Raw genomic sequence first — 25,460 nt, 5'->3', positions numbered from 1 at the left:
AAATTTCAGAAACACTACACACCACCTCTCCTCAGAGATTCATAATACACTTTAGCATAAAAGAGGTTCTAAGAAGTCCTACATCAGCAAAACCCAATTTGTTTTAAGTTAACCTAGAACTTCCCAAACTAATCTGGCCATCAAACTCATTTTCATGGTATACCTATCTCAGAGGATGCTGTTGGTCCATCATAAATTATTTAGAAATCAATGATCTAGAGACTTCCCTAGTGGCGCGGTGGTTAAGACTCCACGCTCGCAACGCAGGGGGCCCAGGTTCAATCCCTGGTCAGGGAACTAGATCCCACATGCATGTTGCAACTAAGAGTTTGCATGCTGCAACTAAGGAGCTTGCCTGCCTCAACTAAGGAGCCCATGTGCTGCAACTAAGGAGCCGGTGAGCCGCAACTAATACTCAGTTGCACAGCAACCAAATAAAAAAAAATTTTTAACACTTTAGGAAAATAATGATCTAAATAAATTTAGGTAATAATCTTTACTAATTCTCATATGACCAAATTTGCTGTGGTGGTTAAGAGAACCTCAGAATAAGTTGTACCCTATTATTTCTGCCAACAAATAGGTCTGCTGGTAATTGCTAAAATAAGAGCCAGGTGGCATTCTTCATTCCACAAAAGAGTTCACAAAAATAGTTTGATGAAAAACATGTAAGGTTTCATCAAACCTCATCTCACCTCCAAGTTTCCCAAAGCATGCTAGGGCAAGTTTATTACCTTGAAAAGGACAATGAATCCATCACCCTTGGCAAAAAGAGTACTCCCTGTTCACAGTAATCAGAAGATAAGAACCTAATGTTAAGGACCTAACATTAAACAGGTTACATCTACCTCTGATGTAAAAAACACTGTAATTTACAGATGAAAAAAATGAAGTCCAGAGAGATTAAGTAACTTGCCTACTTGGAAGGTTCAAATCCAAATGCTGACTATAAAATACTGTTTCCCCTGTAACATGTTGTTTCGAATCCCTTACAGCTCCTCTAAAGATTTACTTAATTTTATCCCCTTGTGAGTAAATCTTCACCCCTTAGTGGTGTTTTTACCAAATAGAAGAGTGTTACCCAACCTTTTCATGTCACAGCACCCACAGAGCACTATAATATTTTCCTGACACACTGGGGTAAATGGCATAGCCCTTCCAAGGGGAGGGGATCAGGACCTTGGCTCATGTTGAGCCCATCAGCTGAGAGGCTCCCATACAGAATCTGAGTACAGTAAAAAAAAAAAATTCAACCTGTTGACTATTTCCCTCCTACTGCCAGTTTCCAGTCTTAAAAATAAACACAAAAACAAAACCACATGCAGTATCACTGGAAGAAAAACCAGAAATTCCAACCATTTGAACAGGAGAAGGTGACACAGGAGAAACTAAGGGATCCGGATGGCACAGCTGAAACATCTCAGGTTTAAACTTGGCATTCGCTATCTTCACACATTCCTCAAGCGTTGTGATGAATGTATTACACGTGGCACTAAGTAGAGAAGAGGCTTCATTCATGTTCTGAAAAATTACATGCAAAAAGTTGAACAGATTCACACACAGCTATGTGGATTCATGCACCACCTTACCATCAAGTAATGAAACATTACCTTCAATGGATACCTTACTAGGTTATGCTCAAATCTGTTTAAAATGCATTACCTTAGAAAATTAAAGCAATGCATGAATAAGAATTATCTGTCTCTCAGGTAAACAATGTATGAAATTAGACTCCAAGAAAAAAATAACTCTTGCATTTAAACGAAGTATCATATTGAAAAACTGTGTACAAAAATTTATCTTAAATAAACCTTACCTAGACTGTAAGTTTCTAACTATCAGAATTCCAAAGGTAATCATAGCAGTGGAACACCATGGGGGTCACTGAGTGCCAGGTAGAATTCATGTCTACCCCACGCACATTCCCCCATTTCTTCCTTGGTAGAATAAAAACTCCAAGTTCTTTTTGGGACAGCAGAGCGCCTTGCTCCTGAGGGATGAATATAGACTGGTCTAAGCCAGTCATGTCTATTCCATGACCCTTTGTCAAATACTCATTTTTCCTAGTTTTCATGGACCCAGACTAAAAAGATAATGAGAAGTCTGCTGGGGTTTCTGGGATTTTCATTCCCTGATAAAAGCAAAGGACAGCAAACTGAGATGGTCTCTCTCCACCCTGGCTACCCCACTGCCTCCTGCTTCTGTGCGCACTTGTAGTCACCTTGAAGGCTAGGGCATGAGGAGAAAAAAACAACACACCAAAAATGGCAGAGTGGAAGGATAGAACAAGATTGGGTCCCCGACACTGTCCCTGAGCCAATGGAGCAGATGTAAGGGCACCTGCCTGCAGAGAGCCTGTGGTGAAACAGCAAGTGCCTTAGGGTTTAATGTACTTGCATCTAAAGGCAACCTACCTCACCTAAGATTCCTCCCTAGTAGAAGGCCACAGAAAAGTAGGAAGATTTCTTGTCCCACTTCTCCCAAGTTAGGCAAAAGGGGACTGGGAACCAGGCTGGCCTTTCACCCGGAGAGCAGTAAGGCTCACTGGTCCTACTTCACCAGAAAGAATGAGCCTATTTAATAGCCAGGTTCTGCAAATCTGAATTTTGATTCCTACATCACTGCTCTGAAAATGATTCTTTTTTTAAGTCAGTTTATAAAGTTAAATTATTAACCCTCAGTAGTTAAGCTAGGACCTAATTACAAAAGAAAGAGAACAGCACCTGTCCAATGAACTCATGCAGTTAGTTTGGAGAACAAAGCTGGTAATGCTTCTTTCCTACCCCAACCATCAAATAATCAATTGGCTGCAAAGACAGGCCTTGAGTCCTTGGACAAATGTGCTGCTTGCTGCTTTACTCTGGTTATACAGACATAGTCTAAAAGATACTACAAACTTCCAGATAGTCTACAGTACGAAGAGGTCTGAATAGCTGAGAATAACTCATTTTGAAAATGCTTCTCTGTCATCTTATGTAAAAAGTTCACCCACCATATGCTGCAAAGCATAATCAGACATGAAAGGATCATCTTGGATATACCTCTATGCTGGGAGATGAATGATTCTCATCATGGTGAACAAATTCTTGGATCGTATGAACTTGCTTCATTAGGAGGTCACAGTAGAGGCGAAGCTCAGACATTTTGGTTTTCAGAGATTCACTGGTTTCACTTATTTCTGAAAGGAACATATGCAAACATTCAATTAGACTATTTTCATACTTCAGAGGCAAAACAACAAAATGGAATCATTAAAAAGTAAGGCAATAGATATGAATACCTGTAGCTTAAGACGTATGAGACCTTGGAAATAGAATATAAGGTTTTCCCTGAGGAAACATCTTCTCTTTAGATAGGTGGAAAAAACTGGCTGTCATATGTCTGACATGAAGTTTAGGTAGATTAATTTCCAGAGACAGGCTGATGACAATGAATGCCTTATACAGGATATTTCCATTCCATTACTCATCTTTAATTTGATAAGCACTTGTATTTCTTTTTTTGTGAATTGGCTTTTCTTGTCCTTTACACATTTTTCCAGTTCTAATGTTTGGTTTTTCTCTTAGTAATATATAAATCGATAAATTTATAATTTATAAAAGTTCTTACGCATTAAAGATAGCAATCTTTCATCCCTCCAAAATACTGTAAATACTTTTCAAGATCTGTCAGCTTTCTTTCAGTTTTCTTTATTGTATTTTGGTAACAGAAGTTTTTAACTTATATAGTTACAACTGCTCTATATAAACATTCATTTGTTTTCTTCTGTTCCTTTCACAGCTTCATTTTCACATAGTATTGGTTTAAGAATTTTTTTTAATTAAAAGCCTATGTTCCTTTCTTTAATATATCCAGACAGACTAAACATCCAGCCATAATCTCAGCCACTCACTTACCAATACCTTCTAAACTAGATGTGTAAGCAGCAGAGGAAGGAAAAAAAGTATACACAGTAGATCCTGGTGCTTCTCCATATTCTTTGAGCCAGTGGCACTGCTTTGTGGTACTAGTCATGAAGCCCCTCTAGCCAGAGTAGACCAAAGCAGCTCTATCTGCCCATTTAACCTAACCTAAATTAATTTTTACCCAAGTTTAAGTCCATTCCTTCTTTTTAATTGTAGATATATATATATATAACAAAGTGTACTATTTTAACCATTTTTAAGTATACAGTTTGATGGCATTAAGTACATTCACATTACTGTACAACCATCCATCTCCAGAACTTTTTCATCTTCCCCAACTGAAACTCTACACACTTTAAACACTAACTCTCCTTTTCCCCCTCCCTTAACCCCTAGAAATCACCATTCGATTTTCTGTCTCTATGAATTTGACGACTCTAGGTACCCCACATAAGTGGAATAATATTTGTCCTTTTGTGACTGGCTTATTTCACTTAGCACATATTCAAGATTCATCAAGATTCATACCATTATTCATAGCATCTGTTAGAATTTCCTTCCTTTATAATAAGGCTGAATACCATTTTATGTATATACCATACTATGTTTATCCATTCATCTGTCTATAAACATTTGGGTTGTTTCTACCTTTTGGCTATTGTGACTATTCATTCCCTGTTTTTTTTCGATGTGGACCATTTTTAAAGTCTTTATTGAATTTGTTACAATATTGTTTCTGTTTTTTTGTTTTCTGCTCGTGAAGGCACGTGGGATCTTAGCTCCCCAACCAGGGATGGAACCCGCATTGGAAGGCGAAGTCTTAACCACTGGACCACCAAGGAAGTCCTCATTCCTTCTTATCCTACCCTTAACCACACTCTATCCGTGATGTTCTTCCACATATTTGAAAACTGTTATAAATTCAATCCTTAGCCTTCATTTTTCAATAACCCACAATTTAGTTGTTTTCACTAATTTAAATAACTTCTATTGTTTTTAATTATAAAAGTAATACATGCTCAGTGAAAATTTTTGAAAATCAAAAATATATAGGGAAAAAAACTGCAATCTCACTACCAAGATATAAATACTGTTATTATTTTCACATTATATCTGCATATAATTGAACTAATACCATAAATTATTTGCTTGGCTCTTTTTTTTTTCTTTTTGGCCATGGATGCGTAGCTTGCGGGATCTTAGTTCCCCGACCAAGGATTGAACCCAGGGCCACGGCAGTGAAAGCGCTGAGTCCTAACCACTGGACCAACAGGGAAGTCCCTTGCTTTGCTTTTGAACGGGCAATATCTGTAGCTGGTAAAGTCAAAAGTTACGGTCAAAGGGTATAAAGTGAAAAGTGAGTGTCTCCCACAAATTCCCTTTCCAAAGGTAACAACCTGACCAATTCTTACGTATCTTTCCTGAGTTGGCCAAGGAGTGGCTATGTAATTTTGAATCCTGCTTTTTTCAATTATCACTTAACTTTGGGCATTTTCTCATATCATTAAAATTCCTTGTAAACATTTTACTGGCTACATAATATATCAGCCTATGAAAGCACTATATAGTTTACTGAACCATTCCCCTAAATTTAAACCTTGGCAATGTTTATAAATTTTTTCACTATAATGAACATCTATGTACATAGATCTTCTACATTTCTGATTATTTCTTTGGGATAAATTACTATAAGTGAACATGACAATTTACATTTATGTTAAAGAAAATATTCTCACCACAAAGGAAAAATTTATAGTTACCTTTTTCTTTTTTAGTCCTAGTATCAGACAAACAGGCTTTGGAGCTCCCCAAAGCAACCAGCCACCTTTGTCTTTCAGCTGCATTCACTGCCTTCATGTAGAAATGCTGCTCTCCTGGAATGATTAATTCCATTCTTGTGTTGTCTGCTGAATGGACTACGATGATAAACAAAGGGAAAATATAGTCACGAACTCAAGTAATTTGTGGAGAATCAAATCATCACTTACACAGTATTAGATGTTTCAGACCTAAAACAACAAACTCTGATTCAAGAGGCAGGCAGTGACACCTCCTTAAGGGGTATCCAGGGGTACCCTCCAAGCCACCATTCTCACATATACCCAGGCTGGCAGTGGTGTCAAAGTGGTGGTAGCATGTGAACAGAAAACAACAACAAATTAACTACTGAAAAGTGAGATCTAAGAACTCCCTCCCCTGGGGCCACCAGTACCCCTGTCACACTTATCACACTCTTTTTTACAGAATTTTACGTCAACCACCAACCTAAAATAGACCTAAATATAAAAGGTAAAACAATAAACCTTCAAGAAGATTTCTTAAATAGGACATAAAAAGTTCTAATTAAAAAAATTTTTGACAAATTGGGTATTACTGAAATTAAAAACTTCTGTTCGTCAAAAGATACCATTAACAGAATGAAAACACAAACTACAGATCAGGAGAATTATCTGCAATACGAAAACTCATTCAGACTATACGAAGAACTCCTACAAATCAATGTGAAAGATAGCTCAGTTTAGAAACTGGGCCAAAGACTTGAAAAGGGACTTCAAAAGAAGAGGATGTTCAATTGCCTAATTAATATCTAAAAAAATACTCAACATCATTAGTTATTGAAAAAAATGCAAGTTAAAACCACCATGAGAGGGATCTCCCTGGTGGCGCAGCGGTTAAGAATCTGCCTGCCAATGCAGGGGACACGGGTTCGAGCCCTGATCCGGGAAGATCCCACATGCCGAGGAGCAACTAAGCCTGTGTGCCACAACTACTGAGCCTGCGCTCTAGAGCCCGCCAGTCACAACTACTGAGCCCACGTGCCACAACTACTGAAGCCCGCGTGCCTAGAGCCCGTGCTCCGCAACAAGAGAAGCCACCGCAATGAGAAGCCCGCACACCGCAACAAAGACTAGCCCCTGCTTGCCCCAACTAGAGAAAGCCCGTGCACAGCAACGAAGATCCAACGCAGCCAAAAATAAATAAATAAATAAATTTAACAGTGATTCAATCCATTAGTGTTTTAAAAAACAAACCACCATGAGATAGCACTAGGTATAATAGAAGAATTCAAAATCTTCAAATTGCTAATAGTAAGCTTTGGCAAGGATGAAAAGCAACTGAAACTCTCATACTAGTTGAAAAACAAATTGGTACAATTACTTTGGTAAACAGTTTGGCACTATCTGAGACAAAAAGTCTCTCCTTGATCAAACTTGTTGGGCTCTTCTGAACCCTCTGCTTGACTAGGCCCAATCTGGGGCTTCCAGCTCTGTCCTAGTAGAGTCCACTTTTAGCAAACATCCTGCTAAGTCAGTTTAGCCAGAATCCCCCACCCTCAATATCTGATCACCCTCCTCATCTGACCAAATTCCACTTCCCACCACCCCCAGGTAATAATATCTGATCACCCTGACCTGCCTCCAATAAGAATCCCGTTAGGTCTGTTTAATCAGAATCCCCCTTTATCTCTGAAGTTTCATCCTTGTAATTTTCCATCCACTGATTCCCCTATCCCGCCCCCTGCCACTCTGTTCCTTGGCTATAAACTCCCACTTTTCCTTGTTGTATTCAGAGTTGAGCCCAATTTCTCTCCCCTACTGCAAAACTCCACTGCAGTAGCTCCTATACCTATTCCAACAGACCTGAGTAAAGTCTGCCTTACTGGGTTTTTTTAATAATTTTTTTAAATTGAGGTATAGTTGATTTACAACATTATACTAGTTTCAGCTGTTCAACATAGTGATTAAAAATTTTTATAGACTATACTCTACTTATAGTTATTATAAAATATTGCCTACACTCCCTGTGCTGTACAATACATCCTTGTAGCTTATTTATTTTATACACGGTAGCTTGTGCCTCTTAAGCTTTTACCTCTATCTTGCTCCTCCTCCCTCCTCTCTCCCCACTGGTAACGCTAGCTTGTTCTCTACAGCTAGCTTGTTCTCTACATCTGTAAGTCTGCTTCTTTGTGCCTACTGTTTTAACAAAAGTCAAGAATAGTATTTCCTTTAATATCCGTTAAAGCTGAATGTATGAATATTCAATGTCTCCCTTAGCAATTCCACTCCAGTTCTAGATATATACTGAACAGAAACGCATATATATGTTCAACAAAATAAATATATGAGAATGTTTATGGCAGCTTTACTTATTATAGTCCCAAAATGGAAACAAAATGGAAAAAACAAACAAACACCCATCAGTACTAGAATGGAGAGCCAAACTGTGGGACAATCACACAATAAAAATATTACAACACATCAGTAAGAATGGTGAACTGTTACAAAGAATGACATAGATGAATTTCGCAAATATAATGGTAAGCCAGACACAAAAGAAAACATTGATTTATTCCAGTTATATAATGTTCAAAAGCAGGCAATACTTAAATATGGTGATAAAAGTCAGATTAATGGTAACCTTTTAGAGAGATTAATGGCTGAGGTAACATGATTATTATCCCAGCATCTAGAATGCTGATAATATTCTAATTCTTGATCTGGGTGGTGATTACACAAATGTATTCACTTTGTAAGCATTCTTAAGGCTGAATATTGAAGATTTGTGCCCATTTCTGTATCTTATTCTTTAAACAAATAACAAGGACAACAATAACGCTGCCATGGCTTGAAAAAGTGCTAGAGTTGCCTTAAGAATTCTGCCACTAACAGTCTTTTAAATATCCTCAAGGTTGTCAAATCTTTGACCTTTGAATGTAGTTTGATTTCTGACAAGAGTCAGAATCTCATTTGGAATCAAATATGAAGAATAAGATGAGATAAAACCATCATTTTTTTTTTATATCTTTTTTTTCTTTTTTGGCCGCAGTGCGTGGCATGTGGGATCTTACCCCAACCAAGTACCAAACCCTGTGTGCCCCATGCAGTGGGATCACAGAGTCTTAACCACTGGATGGCCAGGGAAGTTCCCATAATTTTTTAAAAAAATAAAAATTCATGCTTTGAATGTGCTTTTCTTGTGTGATTTATAAAAATAAAACAAAATTACACCTCATATAGTTCAGAGAATATGCAAGTAACAACGCTGAAGTGTTTCTATATCTTATGTAGCCATGAGCCCCTGTAGGGTGTAACACGCCCTTCTCTAGTGCTTTATTTCTTCCTTCAATTCTCTTTGAAGAATTCAATACTTTTCATTACCACTTTGTCTGATTTCTCCTACCTACTTGCACCCCACATATCCCAACCACACACACAAATGAATCAATGGTCCATGAAACCTTCCTTCATGAAAATTACAGCATGACTTACTGCTTTTTTCTCCCCTTTTGAAAAAGCACAGTATGGAAAAGGAGTGGGGAAGGTAACTTTACAGTAGAGAAATCTGACAGACACTACCTCAGACAGGTGGTCAAGGTTAATGTCAAGAGTGGTATGTCAGCTCTCTCAGGTCCTCACTTCCAAGATGACGAAGAAAAGAAGGAACAACAGTTATGCCAAAAAAGAGCCATGGCCATGTGCAGCCTATTCACTGCACCAACTTCACCCAATGCATGCCCAAGGACACCATTAAGGTCATTAATTAACACAGTAGAGGCCGCAGCCATCGGGGACATTTCGGAAGTAAGTGTCTTCGATTCCTATGTGCTTCCCCACCTGTACTTACATCAAAACTACATTACTGCGTGAGTTGTGCCAGTCAGAGCAAGATAGTCAGGAATCATTCCCGTGAAGCTCATCCCAGACGGACCAAACACTCCCACCCCAGTTTAGACCTGCGGAAGCTGCCCCATGACCTCCACCAAAGTCCATGTAAAGACTAAGTCCTTATAGACTGAAGAAAAACCATCCTCTCCAAAAAAAATATTAAAATGGAAATTATACATTGGAAAAAAAAAATGGTGTATCATGTTGACAGCATGTACTCCTGATGTGCTCTTCCTCCCTAAAACCCATAACCCCAGTCTAATCATGGGAAAAACACCAGACAAATTCGGATAGAGGAGCTTCCTACAATATTCCTGACCAGTACTCCTTGAAACTCTCAAGATCATTAAAAAAAAGAAGAAAAAGAAAGGAAAAACATCTCTATTACCCAGAAGAGCTTATTTCCAATTCAGCAAAGAACCAGAGTTTATGACTCTGAGTTCATACTTTACCAAAAACCTGCGCTGGCCTCATCATCTTTAGAGTTCAGCTTCCAATCTTTACAACACGCTTCAATGAACATGAAAGAAAACACTTGTAGACTCAGCATGGACACTAAAGTGGCATCCACAAGAAATTGCTTTTTCAAGTCCACATTGGAAGACTAGCACTAGTACTTCGAATTTCAATTCAAAGTATATTTATAGAGGGAGAAATATCAAAAATTGTGCCTAACAATGCTAAGTGCCACTTCTGAACGCTAAGGAGATAAATGGCATTAGAAGATCCCTTCCTGGTTAGAAACGCTTTTCTCCTCTTTTTGCAGTATGCTGAAGAACCCTTTACTTACCTAACTACAAATTCATTTAATTCCATATATTCACTTACCTTTAATTTCACAAACTGCCATCTTTATACTTCCTTTGCTCCCTTTGCAAACATCATCTTGTGAATCATAGTAGGACAGGATTCCATTATCTAAAACAAACCAACGAGGCTGCCAACCTACAAAGATCACAAATAACAAAACAGCAATAAAAAAGTACTTTAATCACACAGAAAACTATGATTACAAAATTTACCATCCATGTCATTTCTTGGCTCTAAAATAACATTCTGACAATGAAAATCTTAATTGCCAAGATCTGCCCAAAATACTCTTGCATCAATCTCCATTTTGCTGGAAGAGATTTCTGGAGAAACCTCTAGATCAGAATAAATATGGGGAATAATACCTTTATTCTGGCTTACAACCTTCTCATTAACAACCCATCAGACCCATCTTCAAAAATAGCCCTACACACAGAAAACAGCCCAAACACAATTGCCCCTTTCTTCTAAGGGAAACAGAGTCAGGTTATAACATAATGGAAAATGCAACAGAAGACATGGATTCTAGCCCTAGTTTTGTTATCATTCTTTGTCCCAGGTTGAATAACCTGAGACGAATTTTCATCCCATTAAATATCAAAAATTCCCAGTCTCCAAAATGAGTGAATTGAACAAGAAGACCTCTCAAGTGCCACCTCGCCCTCTAATTCTGCAATGTGGCTTTCCTCTCTCCTATAAAATACTCCACCTAAGCCAACTCCCTTGCACACAGTGAGTGCTGAATGATTTACAGTCTCTCACACAGAAGTCGCATACCCTGTGGTGAGAGCATGGAGCCACCACTCCTCTCTCCTTGCCCTGCTGTTGCACAGCTCAGGCAGAAATGCTAGAAATTGAAATCATTCATTTAATTAGCATTGACTCAGTGACTACAGCACACAACTATCACAGACTTGGCTCTAATGCGAAGCTGGGGGTGATGATGTCTTTCCTTGAAGCTCAACTCCCACTCTTGCAAGCCATACTCAGTGTTCCCTGAAATCTTATCAAGCATGCCACTAATTTACAACAGTTCACTGATTAATAACATGGTGACCATGCTGGAGGCAGTGCGACTGCCCTTGTTCTTTCTGTGACTGTTAAATCACCATTCAGCCTGGTCACTTTACACACTGTCTGCTATATTAATCAGTTCAGTTTTTCTGGGCCAAATAGTACCAAGACAGTGACAGATAGGGGAATCATTCTTACATCCTGATATAGACCCAGGATTTACCTCCCCAAAAGGCTTTACCTATAACACTTTTGAAATGACAATGCTGAGTAATCATAAAAAGATTAACAGCAGGGAATGTGATAATACAGTTCAGAGGGATGGATATCCAAAACCAAGTTTCAGAGGCTTGGAAAATTCTTTTTACGAAACTCTATACTCCTTAATGAGGTCTAGCAAATTAGAAGGTAAGTTCTTCTGGTACATGAACTTTATCTTGTTCATCACTGAATTCCCAAAACCTGGGAAAGGTGCTTGGCACACAACAGGTACTAAAAAAAAATTTAATTCTCAAGTGATTGAATGAATGAATGATTACAGAAAACTGAGATATTGCCTGTTACCCATAAGAGTACAGATACACAGTATATCCATAATGTATTGGGCATGCATAGAAATGATGAGGATGGTATCTTTCCAAATATTAATTCACCTTGGCAAACAAATTATAAGAAGGTTATGGTGAAAATACACTCCTCTAACCCCAGTCTAGTGTGCCTACAGGACAAATTGTGATTTTGTAAGCCTGCATTATTGTGATTCAATACCTCTTTAAAATAAATATTGAGCAAAATGATTCATTTAGAATTTGTACCAACTTGAAAAGTGACTATAGTTAAGTATATTAATCTAAGACTGCTAATGATCTCTACATACCTCTTTGAAGAAATATTTAATGAAACAATCTCTAATTGATTCACACATATATATAAGGGCTATATCTGTGAAAAAAATGCATAGGTATTCCTTTTTCTAATACGTTTTCATAACACACATTCTTTTTTATCTCAAACTACCAAATGTTACTGAAATTCTTATTCTCTACAAAGGATTCTTAAAGCACACTGTCATCAAACTGGAAGGTTCCTTAAAGATCACTTAGTATGAACAGCTATTCATCCTTCTGACCTAAGATGAACTAAAATAATCAGCATGCCACTGAGCCAAATTTAAATTTTAAAAATAGAATTCTTCCAAACAAAAGATTTCATTTCATCAAGCTTCTACACTGCATACTAGCAGTTAACTTAAATGCTCTGCAAAGATTAAAACCTTAAGTACACAACGTTAAAAGCTCAACCAGCTGGTGCTCAGCGACAGGAGATGAGAAAGAGGGCCACTAAGACCACATTTAGCTCCAGGAATAAATTTTGACTCATCTTAGTAATCACCCATTGCTCTGGGCTATGCATAAGATCCTCACATGACCTCCCAAGCCACTGCGTGCTTAGAATGTTTGCAATGAGATGATCATCTGCATCTCAAAGCAGAGTAACTACCATCTCAAAGTTAAACTAAACAGTATAACTGTTCTCACAACAGCCCATGTGAAAATGCCTAATAAAAAAAATTTGCCTCGTTTTTTTAAATGTTTCCTGTTAAAACATACCAGTTACAGAAATAAAGTGTTTGACATTCTAATGCAAACAAAACATCCATGTATCATAAATGTTAAAGCATTCACTGCTATAAATGTCTTTAACATTCCAACTAATCAAAAAGAAGAGACAATTATAGCTCAGTGCTTATGTCTTTAAGTGTTTATGTGCAAATTTTGCACAAGGTCAGATGGACACTAGTTGAATGTCTGATACAATTACTAAGGGGTTCAATACTTTTGGCAGAGTGAACAAGTGGGCAGCAAATCAAGACTGGCCTATTACACTAAACCAAGAAATCTGTTTGCTATTTAATCCTACTTTAAATCCACTCCCCTTCCTCTAATTTGGTGAGATCACAGAATTCTGGAGTTGGAAGACACCTTCAGGATAAACTAGTTGATCACCACTGCCCTATGAGACAGATCTTGAGAGGAAAAAGTGACTTGTCCTTACTGTTAGCTGATGGCAGAGATGGGACTACAACTCAGATTTAAGGCTCTTTTAATAAACCAGACTGTTGGTGTCATGGAAAAGGGCCCTTCCCTGCTGGTCTCTCATTTCTACAGAAACACCTAGTTCTTTGGTGTTCTTCCTTTCAACCAACTTCATGAGTGAAACTGATTTGCCTGCTCCACCTTCTGTGTCTTGCACTTTCTCCCACAATTTCTCACACACTTACCTGAATACCAAAACATAAGGATAACTCATTGACAATCAACCCCTAAGAGAATATAATCTGGGAACAGCTTCCAAAATCTTGCTTGCTATGCTTGAACAACTTCAACGAAGAGAACTTTTAAAATAAACCGTGTTGCTAAGGAAAATTAAAAGAAACAGTGAAAAGATTTCCTAAAACGAAATCTTGATTTTAAAGGGCCCATCACAGTCCTATGCCCCAACAACTCAGTTATCAACAAAATGCTGAATTAAGTGTGAATAAAGGCAGAGACTGCAGCAACACATGTAGAGTGACTAGGAATGGTTCCGGAAGCTACAGGAGAAAACAGAAGTATTATTACACGGTCAAAGAAATGGTCAGGTGCACTTCCCACCCTCAGGATGGTGCGCAGCCTCGAACTGTCCCCTGCAGAGGCCAGATGGGCACTTACAAGGGACAGAGAGAGCGATTAAGCCCGGGAACCAGACAGAAGCGATTCGCTGTGAGGGTCCCCGCCGGCCTGCCGGAGGGAGGAGGAGCCCCTTACCCGCCTTCTCCGCAGCCTCCCTGCCTGAGCCCGTCCAAGTTCTCTCCCCGCCGCCCCCACCCCCACCCCGGTCAGTGGAGCCCTCATACCCGTGAGATAGTTGGTCCACTTGTACAGAACTCCCTCCATGCTTCAGAGCCCGGCGCCGCGCATCCTCCTGGCCTGGCGCCGGCCGCGGTGAAGGGGGAAACGCGGGGCCTGGGCAGCCCCTCCCGGCCCGCCCGGGCCCCTCCCCGGGCGCCCCCAGCCAGCACAGAGCAGCCCTCAGCCCGCGCGCGCTTCCGGGACGTGGCGGCCCTCAGAGGCCGGGACGGCGGCCGCCGCGTGGTGCTTGGGGGCCTTGAGACATCCCCGGGCGAGCCCCGAAGGCGGCGGCAAATTCGGGACCGCGGCCGGCCTCCCGCTCGCGCTCCCACCGCCCCGCTGCTCCCTTCCGCGCCCCGGCGCTCCTTCCTCCTCGCCCGCCTTCCTTTCCTCCCCCAGGTCTCTCGTTTGTTTTCATTGACCTCGACGTCGCTTTCACTTCCTGGATGAAAGGGGCCGGCTCGTCCCGGGAAACCCCTCCCCCGCGGCGGGGCTGGAGGAGCGGGCGCGCCTTGCTGCGGCTCAGCCCAGCCCGAGGCTGCGCGAGGAGGGCGGGTCGGAGCCGTGACTCCTCCTCATCCTCCCACAGGCCCTAGGCTGGCGGCCCTGGGTTCCCGCTCTCACCCAGAACGCCGAGCCTCGGACCGACGGCCCCCCCGGGGCCTAAGCCTCAGGGCCCGGGACCGGCGGACTCGGACCTGGCTACGTGCGCAGCCCCCGGGCCGACCCTGGGACTAGCCGCCCCCCTCCCCCACCCACGTCGCGCTCGTAGGCCTCTCAGGTTTTCCTGTAACTGAGTCTCAGGTCTTTCTGGTGGTTTTTTCAAAAAAAAAAAAAAAAGCCTCCTCTTTATGTTTCCTTCGTATCCTTCTCCCATTCAGGGGGTCCGAGAAATTATCTTCTAGGAAGTCAGTGTACATTGAGAGTCCCACCACGCCGACAAAGAATCTTAGCCACAACTTCATTTAGAATATAAAACACGGAAGCAAGCGTTGGACTTTATTTTAAAAATGGAAGTTTTCTCTAGCCTTTATGATTTTTTAAAATCCTGTTTGGAAATGACCATCCCCTTGTATAATTGACAATAATTTTCAGATTTCTGTAATTTCACAAGCTTTAAGCAAAGCCGATATAAGCAGGCTCGGTGCTGCGGCTTTTAGGCTTTCAGCATCACTGAGGCGGATAACACCTCCCCTTCCAGAGCCTAATCCAGGCCTTCGCTGAGGTCCTTCTGGTTTGGGTAAAAGTCTTTGGGTGTTCGCTTGGAAATACGGCGAATTGACGGATAGATGGACAGATGGAAATGTATTTAATAAATCGAATACGAATAGTTAAATGTTAATGATAGAATCCAAGTAGTGGATATAAGGCCGCGGTGATGGGGTAGTAAAATTTATTGTTTGTTGTAAAGTTCTTCATGCTAAAATGTTGGGGGTGAGGATATAAGGCTGGCTTTGTGTCGGACTTGGTCAAATCCCTGCCGCGTATTAGCCGTGAGATTGAAACAGAATGCCCAATACTCAAATTACCTAGTTTTCTCGTCAGTGGAATGTGGATAATTACCTATGTCGCAGACTTGGTAAGAAAAGCAAAACTGTTAAGAGCTTTACCCGCACTCCTAGAAGCCCTCAAATCAAGGGCGACAGCGAGTGGTGAGGGAAGGAAATGCAAACCAGCAGCCGGTCCCGAATCGCTGGAGTCGGCTCTGGGGAACAGCCGTTAACCCGCTTCGGGGAGCAGCGGTACCTCTGTGTACTAGTGTGTGGCTTAGCCTGGAACCGCTTGATGCATGACTTCGACCCCGAGAAGGCGCTTCAAAGACACCGCAGAAGCAGAATGCCTCCCCCGATGCCCACCAGTTCTCTAGGGATCTGAGGAGACGCCTTTCATGCCCAGAAATGACAATCGTATCCTCGGACTACGACATCCCATCAGTCTTATTTCCTCTTTTGCCAGTTTTAAAAGGTAACGCGAACGTTACTATCGAACCCTGAGGAAACTGTTTGTAAATTATGCAGACTTAGCGAGAAGATGCGGTGCAAGTGTGGAGTGTTGCCTTAGCGACTGAAAACAGCCAGCCAAAGCTAGGGGTCCCACCAGGACGAAACCAGCAGCCAACGCGCAAAAATTCCGCTGCTGGGCGCGCCGCAGGGAAAGGGGGCGGGGCCACGCTTCACCCCGCCCCCGGCCTTTTATGACGTAGGACAATGACTGCCACGCGTCGTAACTAGGCTGCTGGCGCGGCCACTCCGCGCCAGTGACACGCATGAGGGAACGCGGTGGTCATCTGGGGCCGACTCTCGGAATCATGCATTTCTTATTTAGGTTAATCATTTTCGTTTACCTGTGGGGCATTTTTACTGCTCAAGGACAAAAGGCAGAGGAGAGCATAGAGGAAGTGAAAATTGAAGTTTTGCATCGTCCAGAAAACTGTTCTAACACAAGCAAAAAGGGAGACGTGCTAAATGCCCATTACGACGGCTTCTTGGCTAAAGACGGCTCGAAATTCTACTGCAGGTAGGAAATGATGCGAACAGCTCCCGCGTCCAGTTGATGCACTAAATCTAGCCTCCCTCCACCAACCAGAAACCTAATTTGTTGTTTGATTTGTTCTTGTTTTTTAACAGCGAGAGTTCAGCCTTTTATTTCTAGGGGGGAAATCAGATTTGATACAGTATTTCCCTATTAGATGGAATATTATCTTAAATTACTGAAAATGTTGACCCAAGAAATTATTAAAAATACACACATCCATACACTCCCCCGACCACCACCACTACCCTTCGTACCTATAGAAGTAAGTCAAGGTACTGTTTGTAAGAATGTTCACACTTTTCCTTTGCTGTGGGTTGGAGCCTCCTTACTGAGGACTACGTAGAGTTGTTTGGGAGATATTGTCTGGCCTTCAGAAGCACGATATTTACTGGCTGGAGGCCACTTTCCAGCTGTATCAAGAAGCCACTACAATGACTTTGTCTGGTGACTTCCGGACCCTGTGTCCTGCCTGCCCCCTCATCCCACCACTACTTACTCTGATTTAATTGATGGTTTATTACTCAGAGGTAGAATGTCTTTTCTCCTTCTGTGCTCTTACCCTATAAAAATACAATTGGGGAAAGTTAGTTCTTTGCATCTAGAATAGAGAAATTTAATAAGAAGAAAAAATACAAATTTTAATCATGGTTCAAATGACTTTTTGAGGCTAAACCTGTACCATTATTTTTTAGAACAAACCCAGAATGGTAAATAAGTCATTTGGACAATCCATGCAGCTAGTTAGGGGCAGGAGACCCATTAAAAAGTTAACTGTTGAATAGTTTTTGTAAAGATGACAAAACAAGAAAATGAGATGACTCCTAATGACTAGCTTTGGGCAAATCATACCTCTGTCTGGCTATTATGAGGGAAGTTTGAGCCAAACACCCCACTAGGGGGTTCAGAATGAATCTTAATATAGGAAAAGAGATGGTTAGAGAGGACTCCAATTTTAAATTGGAACTAAATGCTCAGCTGTATTTTAAAGTTTGATTTTATTTTTCTTGAAATCAACTTACCTAGGTGTTGTTTTTAATTATAGCCGGACACAAAATGAAGGCCACCCCAAATGGTTTGTTCTTGGTGTTGGACAAGTCATAAAAGGCCTAGACATTGGGATGACGGATATGTGTCCTGGCGAGAAGCGAAAATTGATTATACCCCCTTCATTTGCATATGGAAAGGAAGGCTATGGTAAGGTGTTTTAATATGTATATCTCTAAGTTATATTTAAAAATAAGTCATAGACTTCGGGTATATAGTTAAAAAATCAAAAGCAGACTCTCAAAGTTAAATAAGATATAGAATATAGGGTCCAATAAACTTTAGCTCTATCAAGTCCAGTCATCATTAAAGAAAGAAATTAAAACAAAAATGATATACCATTTTCACCCATCAGATTAGCAAAGACATAAAAGTTGGCAAAGGTATGGAAAAAACAGCAGTCCCATGCATTATTGCTGGGAATGTAAATCATTCGACCTCTTTAGCAATTTCTATCAAAATTTAAAATGTACATATCCTCTGATCCCTTAGTTCCATTTCCAGGAATGTGTACCAAGGTACATCTTAAAGAACATGGATTGCAGACTTTTTTGGGTAGCAAGACTGCAAACTACCCGAGTATCCCTTAGTAGGAAATTAGTTAACTAAGTTATGCTATATCTATACAGTGGATTATTGTGCAGCCAGTAAAAAGAATGAAGTAGAGCCATATGTATTAATGTGTTAAAGATAAAATGGGATAGAATATATTCCTGCAACAAATATTTATTGAGCATCAGTGCCTGGCTCTATTCTAGGCACTGAGCATAAAGCAGTGTACAATGCAGAAACAGTTTCCTAACCTCAATGAGAGCTTACATGTGAGAGGGAAAATTTCACATACGTATCATGTATCTACATAGACTATCTAAAAAATACACCATCTGATGATATTAAATGTTCCTGGGAAGGAGGCCTGAGGGTCAAGGGTAAGGAGATTTCCTCTCATTCTGTAATATATTATACTATTTAAGTTTTTTACTGTATGCATGTACTAAATTTTTTATTGAAGTATAGTTGACTTAAAATACTATATTAGTTTTAGGTATAAAACATGGTGACTCGATATATTTATAGATTACACACCATACAGAATTATTACAGTATTATTGACTATATCCCCTGTGCTGTATATAACATCCCAATTGGTGGGAATGTAAATTGGTACAGCCACAACTGAAAACAGTACAAAAGTTTCTCAAAAAATTAAAAATAGAACTACTATAATGATCCAGCAATTCCACGCCTGGGTATTTTTCTGAAGAAAATGAAAACACTAATTTGAAAAGATATATGCACCCCAGTGTTCATTACAGCATTATTTACAATAGCCAAGATATGGAAACAACTTAAGTGTCCATCGATGGATGAATGGATAAAGAAGATGTGGTATACACACACACACACACACACACACACACACACAACACACACACACACACACACACACACACACACACACACACACCACTGGAATATTACTCAGCCATGAAAAGGAATGAAATCTTGCCATTTCTAACAACATGGATGGACCTAGAGGGTATTATGCTAAGTGAAATAAGTCTGACAGAGAAAGATATGTATTAATTTTTCAAAAATTAAATTTTTTAAAATCACTAAAGTTAAAAGTGGAGCAGAATAGAGAAATTTTTAAGAGGGGAAAATGGGCTGTGTGGCAGAGGGCCGGTTTCTATATTGCATTCTCAGTTGGGTCCTTGCTTCCTATTGCTGTGTGAAGACTATAAAGTTTGATTTTTCTTTTGGCCACACCCCAGGGCTTGCGGGGATCTTAGCTCCCCGACCAGGGATTTGAACCCATGCCCCCTGCAGTGGAAGTGCAGAGTCCTAACCACTGGACCATCAGGGAATTCCCCAAAGGAAGAATCTTTACCTCCTCATTCTATTTAGAGCCCTTCTTAACCCCACGTATTTGAAATATTTAGAATATAATTAAAGCAATTAAAGATTTTCTACAATGAAATGTTGTCTTTACTCCCCAATATTTCATTGAAATGGCACACCCTCTTTAAGGCTGTTAGTTTACTCATTAGGCGGAATGGTTCCCTCGCCTATTCTTTCCAGCAAAAGTAGGGGATCACTGCCCCAAATTGGATTGGAGGGAAGTTAGTGGTACAAGTCAGATCCAATAAGATTTAAAGCTCCTAAAGAGACAGTTCCAAATAACTACAGCTTCACTTTCAAAGCTTTTCGCCAATCATTTGGTTCCATCAAAATAGCTCCCACAGAACCATAATTAGTGTATCCTATTTTTAGTTGTAAAGGAACCTAGGAGAGGGAGAGAGAATTGAAGATAAATTGAACGCAGTCTTGTCCTAAAAATGCTGTCATAGGTTGAGGTCAATTCTAGGCAAAATGATATAGGCAGAGTTTGCCTTTCATTCTCCTTAATCTCATTTTCAGAGTTTCTCTTTCTCTCTTGCAGATACCTCCACATTCTGCCTGCTACCAGGGCACCCACATCTCTCATCAATAGGTGCTCATCTTGGGTCCTGTTACCCTGTGACAAATGAGTACTTGTTTTATCCTTTTTGTAAACTAATTTATGCTTAGATACAAATGACTACCCAGTCTGCCTAAGCTATTAATAAGCCAGACCCTTGCTACAAAAATGTAGAAATTTGACTTGAAGTTAGTTCATATTCAATTTGAGGTGTCTTCAATAAATATATAAAAATAATGAATCTGACTAGTAACATCACCAACACCTACATTTTACACGTAAGGAAACTGAGGCCCGACAAAAGTGTGTTCTTTGGAATGTAGTTAACTGCTAGTTTACCTGCATTATTTATAATAGCTTACTAATAGCTTGAATTCAATTATTTTAAAAGCTGCTGTGTATACCATAAGTAACTGCTTAACAAACAATATCTTGATTGAATAAGCTTTTTTAAATAAGTTGTTATTAAGACCTAACATTAGCTATAACTTTATTTTAGGTAGTACTTGAAGAAGTCTTTTCCTGTGCGCAATATCTTTGCCTAATGTCACAGAGCACCCCTGCATGTCTTGAAATGCATGTGACTTGTTAGTGCTTTAATTAACAGTACATGTGGTATGTATAGATTCTTTACATTAACTTCTAATTCTTTGATCTGCTTCTCTAAATACAAGTAATTCTATAGCAAATGCATATTTTTCTCTTCTTTATACTGTAATTTTTTAGTAAGATAAAACTTAACTGGCAATATAGTCTATGTTTACAGTAGAATTTTGGGGAAACTTAGACTTGTAATATTTTTTAAGAAATTTGAATTTGTGTTTTGAATTTGTTTTTAATTATTGTCAGGAGAAGTTACTTTTCTGTCATAAAGAGGTCTTAACTGGACAGAATAGGAATCGGTTTTGTAAAAATGATCAGTCAATCAATCTCTAGCTCTTTTACTATAAAGTCAGGTAATATGTGGTATGTTGGTTGGGATGGTCACATTAGTCATGTAATATGTGAGTAGATTTTTCTATGTCCTGGCTTTGGAGATGGCTGATCCACTTATTTTGGCTGTAACTTTCAAGCTTTTTTCTTTGGACTATGTAAATACTTTAGCAAGAATTCTCCACTTTTTCATTTAAAAAATTACTGTTTGCTTCAAAGAACAAACTTAGCCATTTTTTAAATAAGTGATAGAGGCCATTCATTCAACAAATATTTGAGTAACTATAATGTACTGGTGACAAAAGCCACCCAGTGCCTCTTAGCAAGTCATTTCTGCAGGTCATTTTTATGAATGGCCATCTGAAGTAGCCCATAGATTGCTAAAGTCATCTGTGACATCACTTAATAGATTAACTTTATTAAAGAGAGCTATTTAACTTAATACTTAGAAGGCTTTTTTGTGATTATAAATTTCTTCATGAAATTGTTACTGGTTTGTTCTGTCATTGCACTATTGTTTGTCTATAAAAATTTGAAAGACATGTATACTAATACATATATTTTATTCATACTTCCAAATAACTGAACAAAATCATTTTCTAAAAGATACCTATCTTTGAAATTGTTCTGCCTGTGAATTTCTTCTCTGCACTAGCTCTCTCCTGTATAATGTTGGGGTATATTAATAAAAATTACATGATTTAGGGCTTCCCTGGTGGCTCAGTGGTTGAGAGTCCGCCTGCCAATGCAGGGGACACGGGCTCGTGCCCCGGTCCAGGAAGATCCCACATGCCGCGGAGCAGCTGGGCCCATGAGCCATGGCCGCTGAGCCTGCACGTCCGGAGCCTGTGCTCCGCAACGGGAGAGGCCACAACAGCCACAACAATGAGAGGCCCGCATACCGAAAAAAAAAAAAAAAAAAGAATACACCTGCCAATGCAGGGGAGACGGGTTAGAGCCCTGGTCCAGGAAGATCCCACGTGCCGCAGAGCACCTAAGCCCATGCGCCACAACTACTGAGTCTGCGCTCTAGATCCCGTGAGCCACAACTACTGAGCCCACGTGTCACAACTACTGAAGCCCACGTGCCTAGAGCACGTGCTCTGCAACAAGAGAAGCCACCGCAATGAGAAGCCTGCGCACTGCAATGAAGAGTAGCCCCCGCTTGCCGCAACTAGGGAAAGTCCACGCACAGCAACGAAGACCCAACGCAGCCAAAAATAAATACATTAATTTTTAAAAATACATGATTTATATTTATTTCAATTTAATCAGGAAATAATGGTCCCCTGGGTCTTTAGAACTGACTTGGTTTGAAGACATATGGAAAAAGTGTTCCTAAGAAATATTTAGAAAGCAATTTTTATAAATATGAAATAATATAATCATAATGCTATAATGGCTATTTGTAAATAAATATTTGAACGTTATCTTCATGTAAGTTAAAGTGTTAAAATTTACACCTTTAGCAGAAGGCAAGATTCCACCTGATGCAACGTTGATTTTTGAGATTGAGCTCTATGCTGTGACCAAAGGACCACGAAGCATTGAAACATTTAAACAGATAGATGCGGACAATGACCGGCAACTTTCTAAAACTGAGGTAATTCAAACAGATTTCATATGTACAATCTCATTTTTTGTCACATCTGTGTTATAGCTATTATTTTTACTTCTACCTAGTATGGACTGATTAATTTGCTTTTATAGAGCTGGTTACAAAAAAACTAAATTCCAAGAAGAAAATGTACTTTTTTAATGTAAAACTTGAAACTAAGACTGTTTAATTTCCTTTCTCCCTGCAAGAGGGTCATTAAAATACCAAACTAATCTCTACGAGGCATTTCTGGCATCTAACCTACAGGAGAAGATCTTTTCAAGCAGCACTGTAGGAATTTGTAACTGGGCAAACAATTCCCACCTCATAGGATTGTGAGGATTACATGAGATTATTAAAAGAGCTAGGAAAAATTTGAACTGTGTAGTCCAGAAAGTTGGTAAACAGGGTCCTGGAGTTCAGTTACCTAGCTTCTGCATCCTTAAAAAGCTAAAAATAGAGTTGTCATGTGATCCAGCAATCCCACTCCTGGGCATATATCCAGACAAAACTATAATTCAAAAAGATACATGCACCCCTATGTTCATAGCAGCACTATTTACAATAGCCAAGACATGGAAGCAACCTAAATGTCCATCGACAGACGAATGGATAAAGAAGGTGTGTGTGTGTGTGTGTGTGTGTGTGTGTGTGTGTGTGTATACACACACACACACACAGGAATATTACTCAGCCATTAAAAAAAAGTGAAATAATGCCATTTGCAGCAACATGGATGGACAGAGAGATTATCATACTAAGTAAACTAAGAGAAAGACAAATATCATATGGTATCACTTATATGTAGAATCTAAAAAAATGATACAAAAATGAACTTACTTACAGAATAGAAATAGACTCACAGACGTAGAAAACAAACTTATGGTTACCAAGGGGGAAAGGAGGAGAGGAGGCATAAATTGGGAATTTGGGATTGACAGATACACGCTACTATATATAAAATAAACAACAAGGACCTACTGTTGTCCCTGTAGCACAGGGAACTATATTCAGTATCTTGTAATAACCTATAATGGAAAAGAATCTGAAAAAGAATAGATCATAGATATATAGATATTTGTATAACTGAATCACTTTGCTGTGTACCTGAAACATTGTAAATCAACTATACTTCAATGCAAAAAAAAAGTGATAATAAATAAAATACCCAGCCTTGTTTAACACTATCTCCAAAACGTTGTGCTTTACTCTCTTTAGTTATTATATGTATTAATATATGATTTATTTATGTAATATACATAATTTCCAATAGAAATATAATTGAGTTACATACATAATTTTAAATGTTTTAGTAGCCACATTTTAAAAAGTAAAAAGAAACAAGTGAAATTAATGTTAATTAACTCAATATATCTAAAATATTGCCATTTCAACATGAAACCAATATAAAAATTATCAATGACATTTTTTATTATCTTCAAAATTTGTTGTGTATTTTACCCTTACAGTAGCTTGTCTCAATTTGATCTACCACATTTCAAGTGCTTAATGGACATATATGGCTAGTAGCTACCATGTTAGGCTGTGCTTATAGTGTGTCTTTGCTTAGAGAAATGTCATATAGAGAAAACGGAATACTTCAGAATACCTGTTCCTTATTTGACATTAGAGAGATGATCATAATTTGTAGATTGGGGGAGAGCTATAGAAGCATAGAAAAATTAAGAAAATTAAATTTTATTTCAAAACCTGTAGTTGGGTTTTTTTATTCATTATACATATTTATTATTGGGTTGGCCAAAAAGTTCATTCGGGTTTTTCATAGGCTGGAAAAACCCGAATGAAACTTTTTGGCCAACCCAATAACTTTAGAGATTATAGAAATGCCAATTTGGATTTTATTCACTAATGGAAATTCTTAAGAGGGAGTTTCCTTTGGTAATGTGGATAGTGTAGATTATTGGAAAGCATTTAGTTTCAACAAAATTCAATTCAAATCTTAATCTGAGTATGTACCACTAACCACCTATAACCTCGGGGGAAACTAGTTTGAAGATCTGTTTCTCTTCAGAAAATTGCTTCAAAGGTTGAAAAAATTAAACCTCAAATAGCTTTTTAAGTTTTTGTATCACTTATTATAAGCAGTCTTAGATATGAGTTTCTTTATGTAAACATTTTCTCAAAGTTGCTGGAAATTTCTTGTGATATATTTTTATTAAAGAAATATTATTTTGGCCTAGATAAGTCATTACCTGAAAAAGGAATTTGAAAAAGATGAGAAGCCACGTGACAAGTCATATCAGAATGCAGTTTTAGAAGATATTTTTAAGAAGAACGACCATGATGGTGATGGCTTCATTTCTTCTAAGGAATACAATGTCTATCAACATGATGAACTATAGCATATTTTTATTTCTAAATTTTCTTAGCTATTTACTGTACTTTATATGTAAAACAAAGTCACTTTTCTCTGAGTTGTATTCTCTATTTTTCCCCCATGAACATATTTTGATCCCTTCAATACATGTAATTTTGGAATAATAAATGTGAGGCTGTTTTGCAAAAGTTAACTTTCAAGTAAGGCGTGATTGTGTTTCCTTTTGCTTTATTCTGTTAACATGAATTGCACCACCATAAAAT

General features: G+C 39.1%; 2 protein-coding genes across 20 annotated transcripts in view; one reads left to right on the top strand and one right to left on the bottom strand.

Annotated features, from left to right (window-relative positions):
• PLEKHA3 (pleckstrin homology domain containing A3) overlaps positions 1-15,012 on the bottom strand; it is a 138,927-nt gene extending 123,915 nt beyond the window's left edge. For 14 of the 16 annotated variants that reach the window (XR_013828671.1, XR_013828672.1, XR_013828673.1 and 11 more), the window contains exons 1-5: positions 14,295-15,012; positions 10,403-10,519; positions 5,666-5,821; positions 3,042-3,178; positions 1,357-1,521 (exon numbers count right to left, since the gene is read on the bottom strand). Coding sequence is in view for 3 of the 16 variants with exons in the window: in XM_079924037.1 (XP_079780163.1) it covers positions 1,357-1,521; positions 3,042-3,178; positions 5,666-5,821; positions 10,403-10,519; positions 14,295-14,334 (615 nt within the window). In the remaining 13 variants the exon portion in view is untranslated. The remainder of the gene's footprint in view (positions 1-1,356; positions 1,522-3,041; positions 3,179-5,665; positions 5,822-10,402; positions 10,520-14,294) is intronic. The other 2 variants (XM_079924038.1, XM_079924036.1) reach the window with 2 other exon arrangements.
• A 1,211-nt stretch (positions 15,013-16,223) lies between these two features.
• FKBP7 (FKBP prolyl isomerase 7) lies at positions 16,224-25,460 on the top strand. 4 transcript variants are annotated; one of them, XM_079924195.1, is made up of 5 exons: positions 16,224-16,806; positions 17,867-18,018; positions 20,312-20,362; positions 22,732-22,865; positions 25,061-25,460. In XM_079924195.1, exons 1-5 carry the CDS (start codon positions 16,556-16,558, stop codon positions 25,220-25,222), a joined length of 750 nt encoding a protein of 249 aa, XP_079780321.1. In that variant the 5' UTR covers positions 16,224-16,555; the 3' UTR covers positions 25,223-25,460. The 4 variants fall into 4 exon arrangements, 3 of the variants coding, with proteins under 3 accessions (XP_079780321.1, XP_079780323.1, XP_079780322.1); XR_013828694.1 differs by lacking the exons at positions 20,312-20,362; positions 25,061-25,460 and adding an exon at positions 20,829-20,944 and having other exon boundaries at positions 22,732-22,763; XM_079924197.1 differs by lacking the exon at positions 20,312-20,362 and having other exon boundaries at positions 22,735-22,865; positions 25,061-25,457.

Source organism: Stenella coeruleoalba (assembly GCF_951394435.1).
Source record: "Stenella coeruleoalba genome assembly, chromosome: 6".
Classification (NCBI taxonomy): domain Eukaryota; kingdom Metazoa; phylum Chordata; class Mammalia; order Artiodactyla; family Delphinidae; genus Stenella; species Stenella coeruleoalba.
This window is presented reverse-complemented; position numbering and strand designations above follow the sequence as displayed.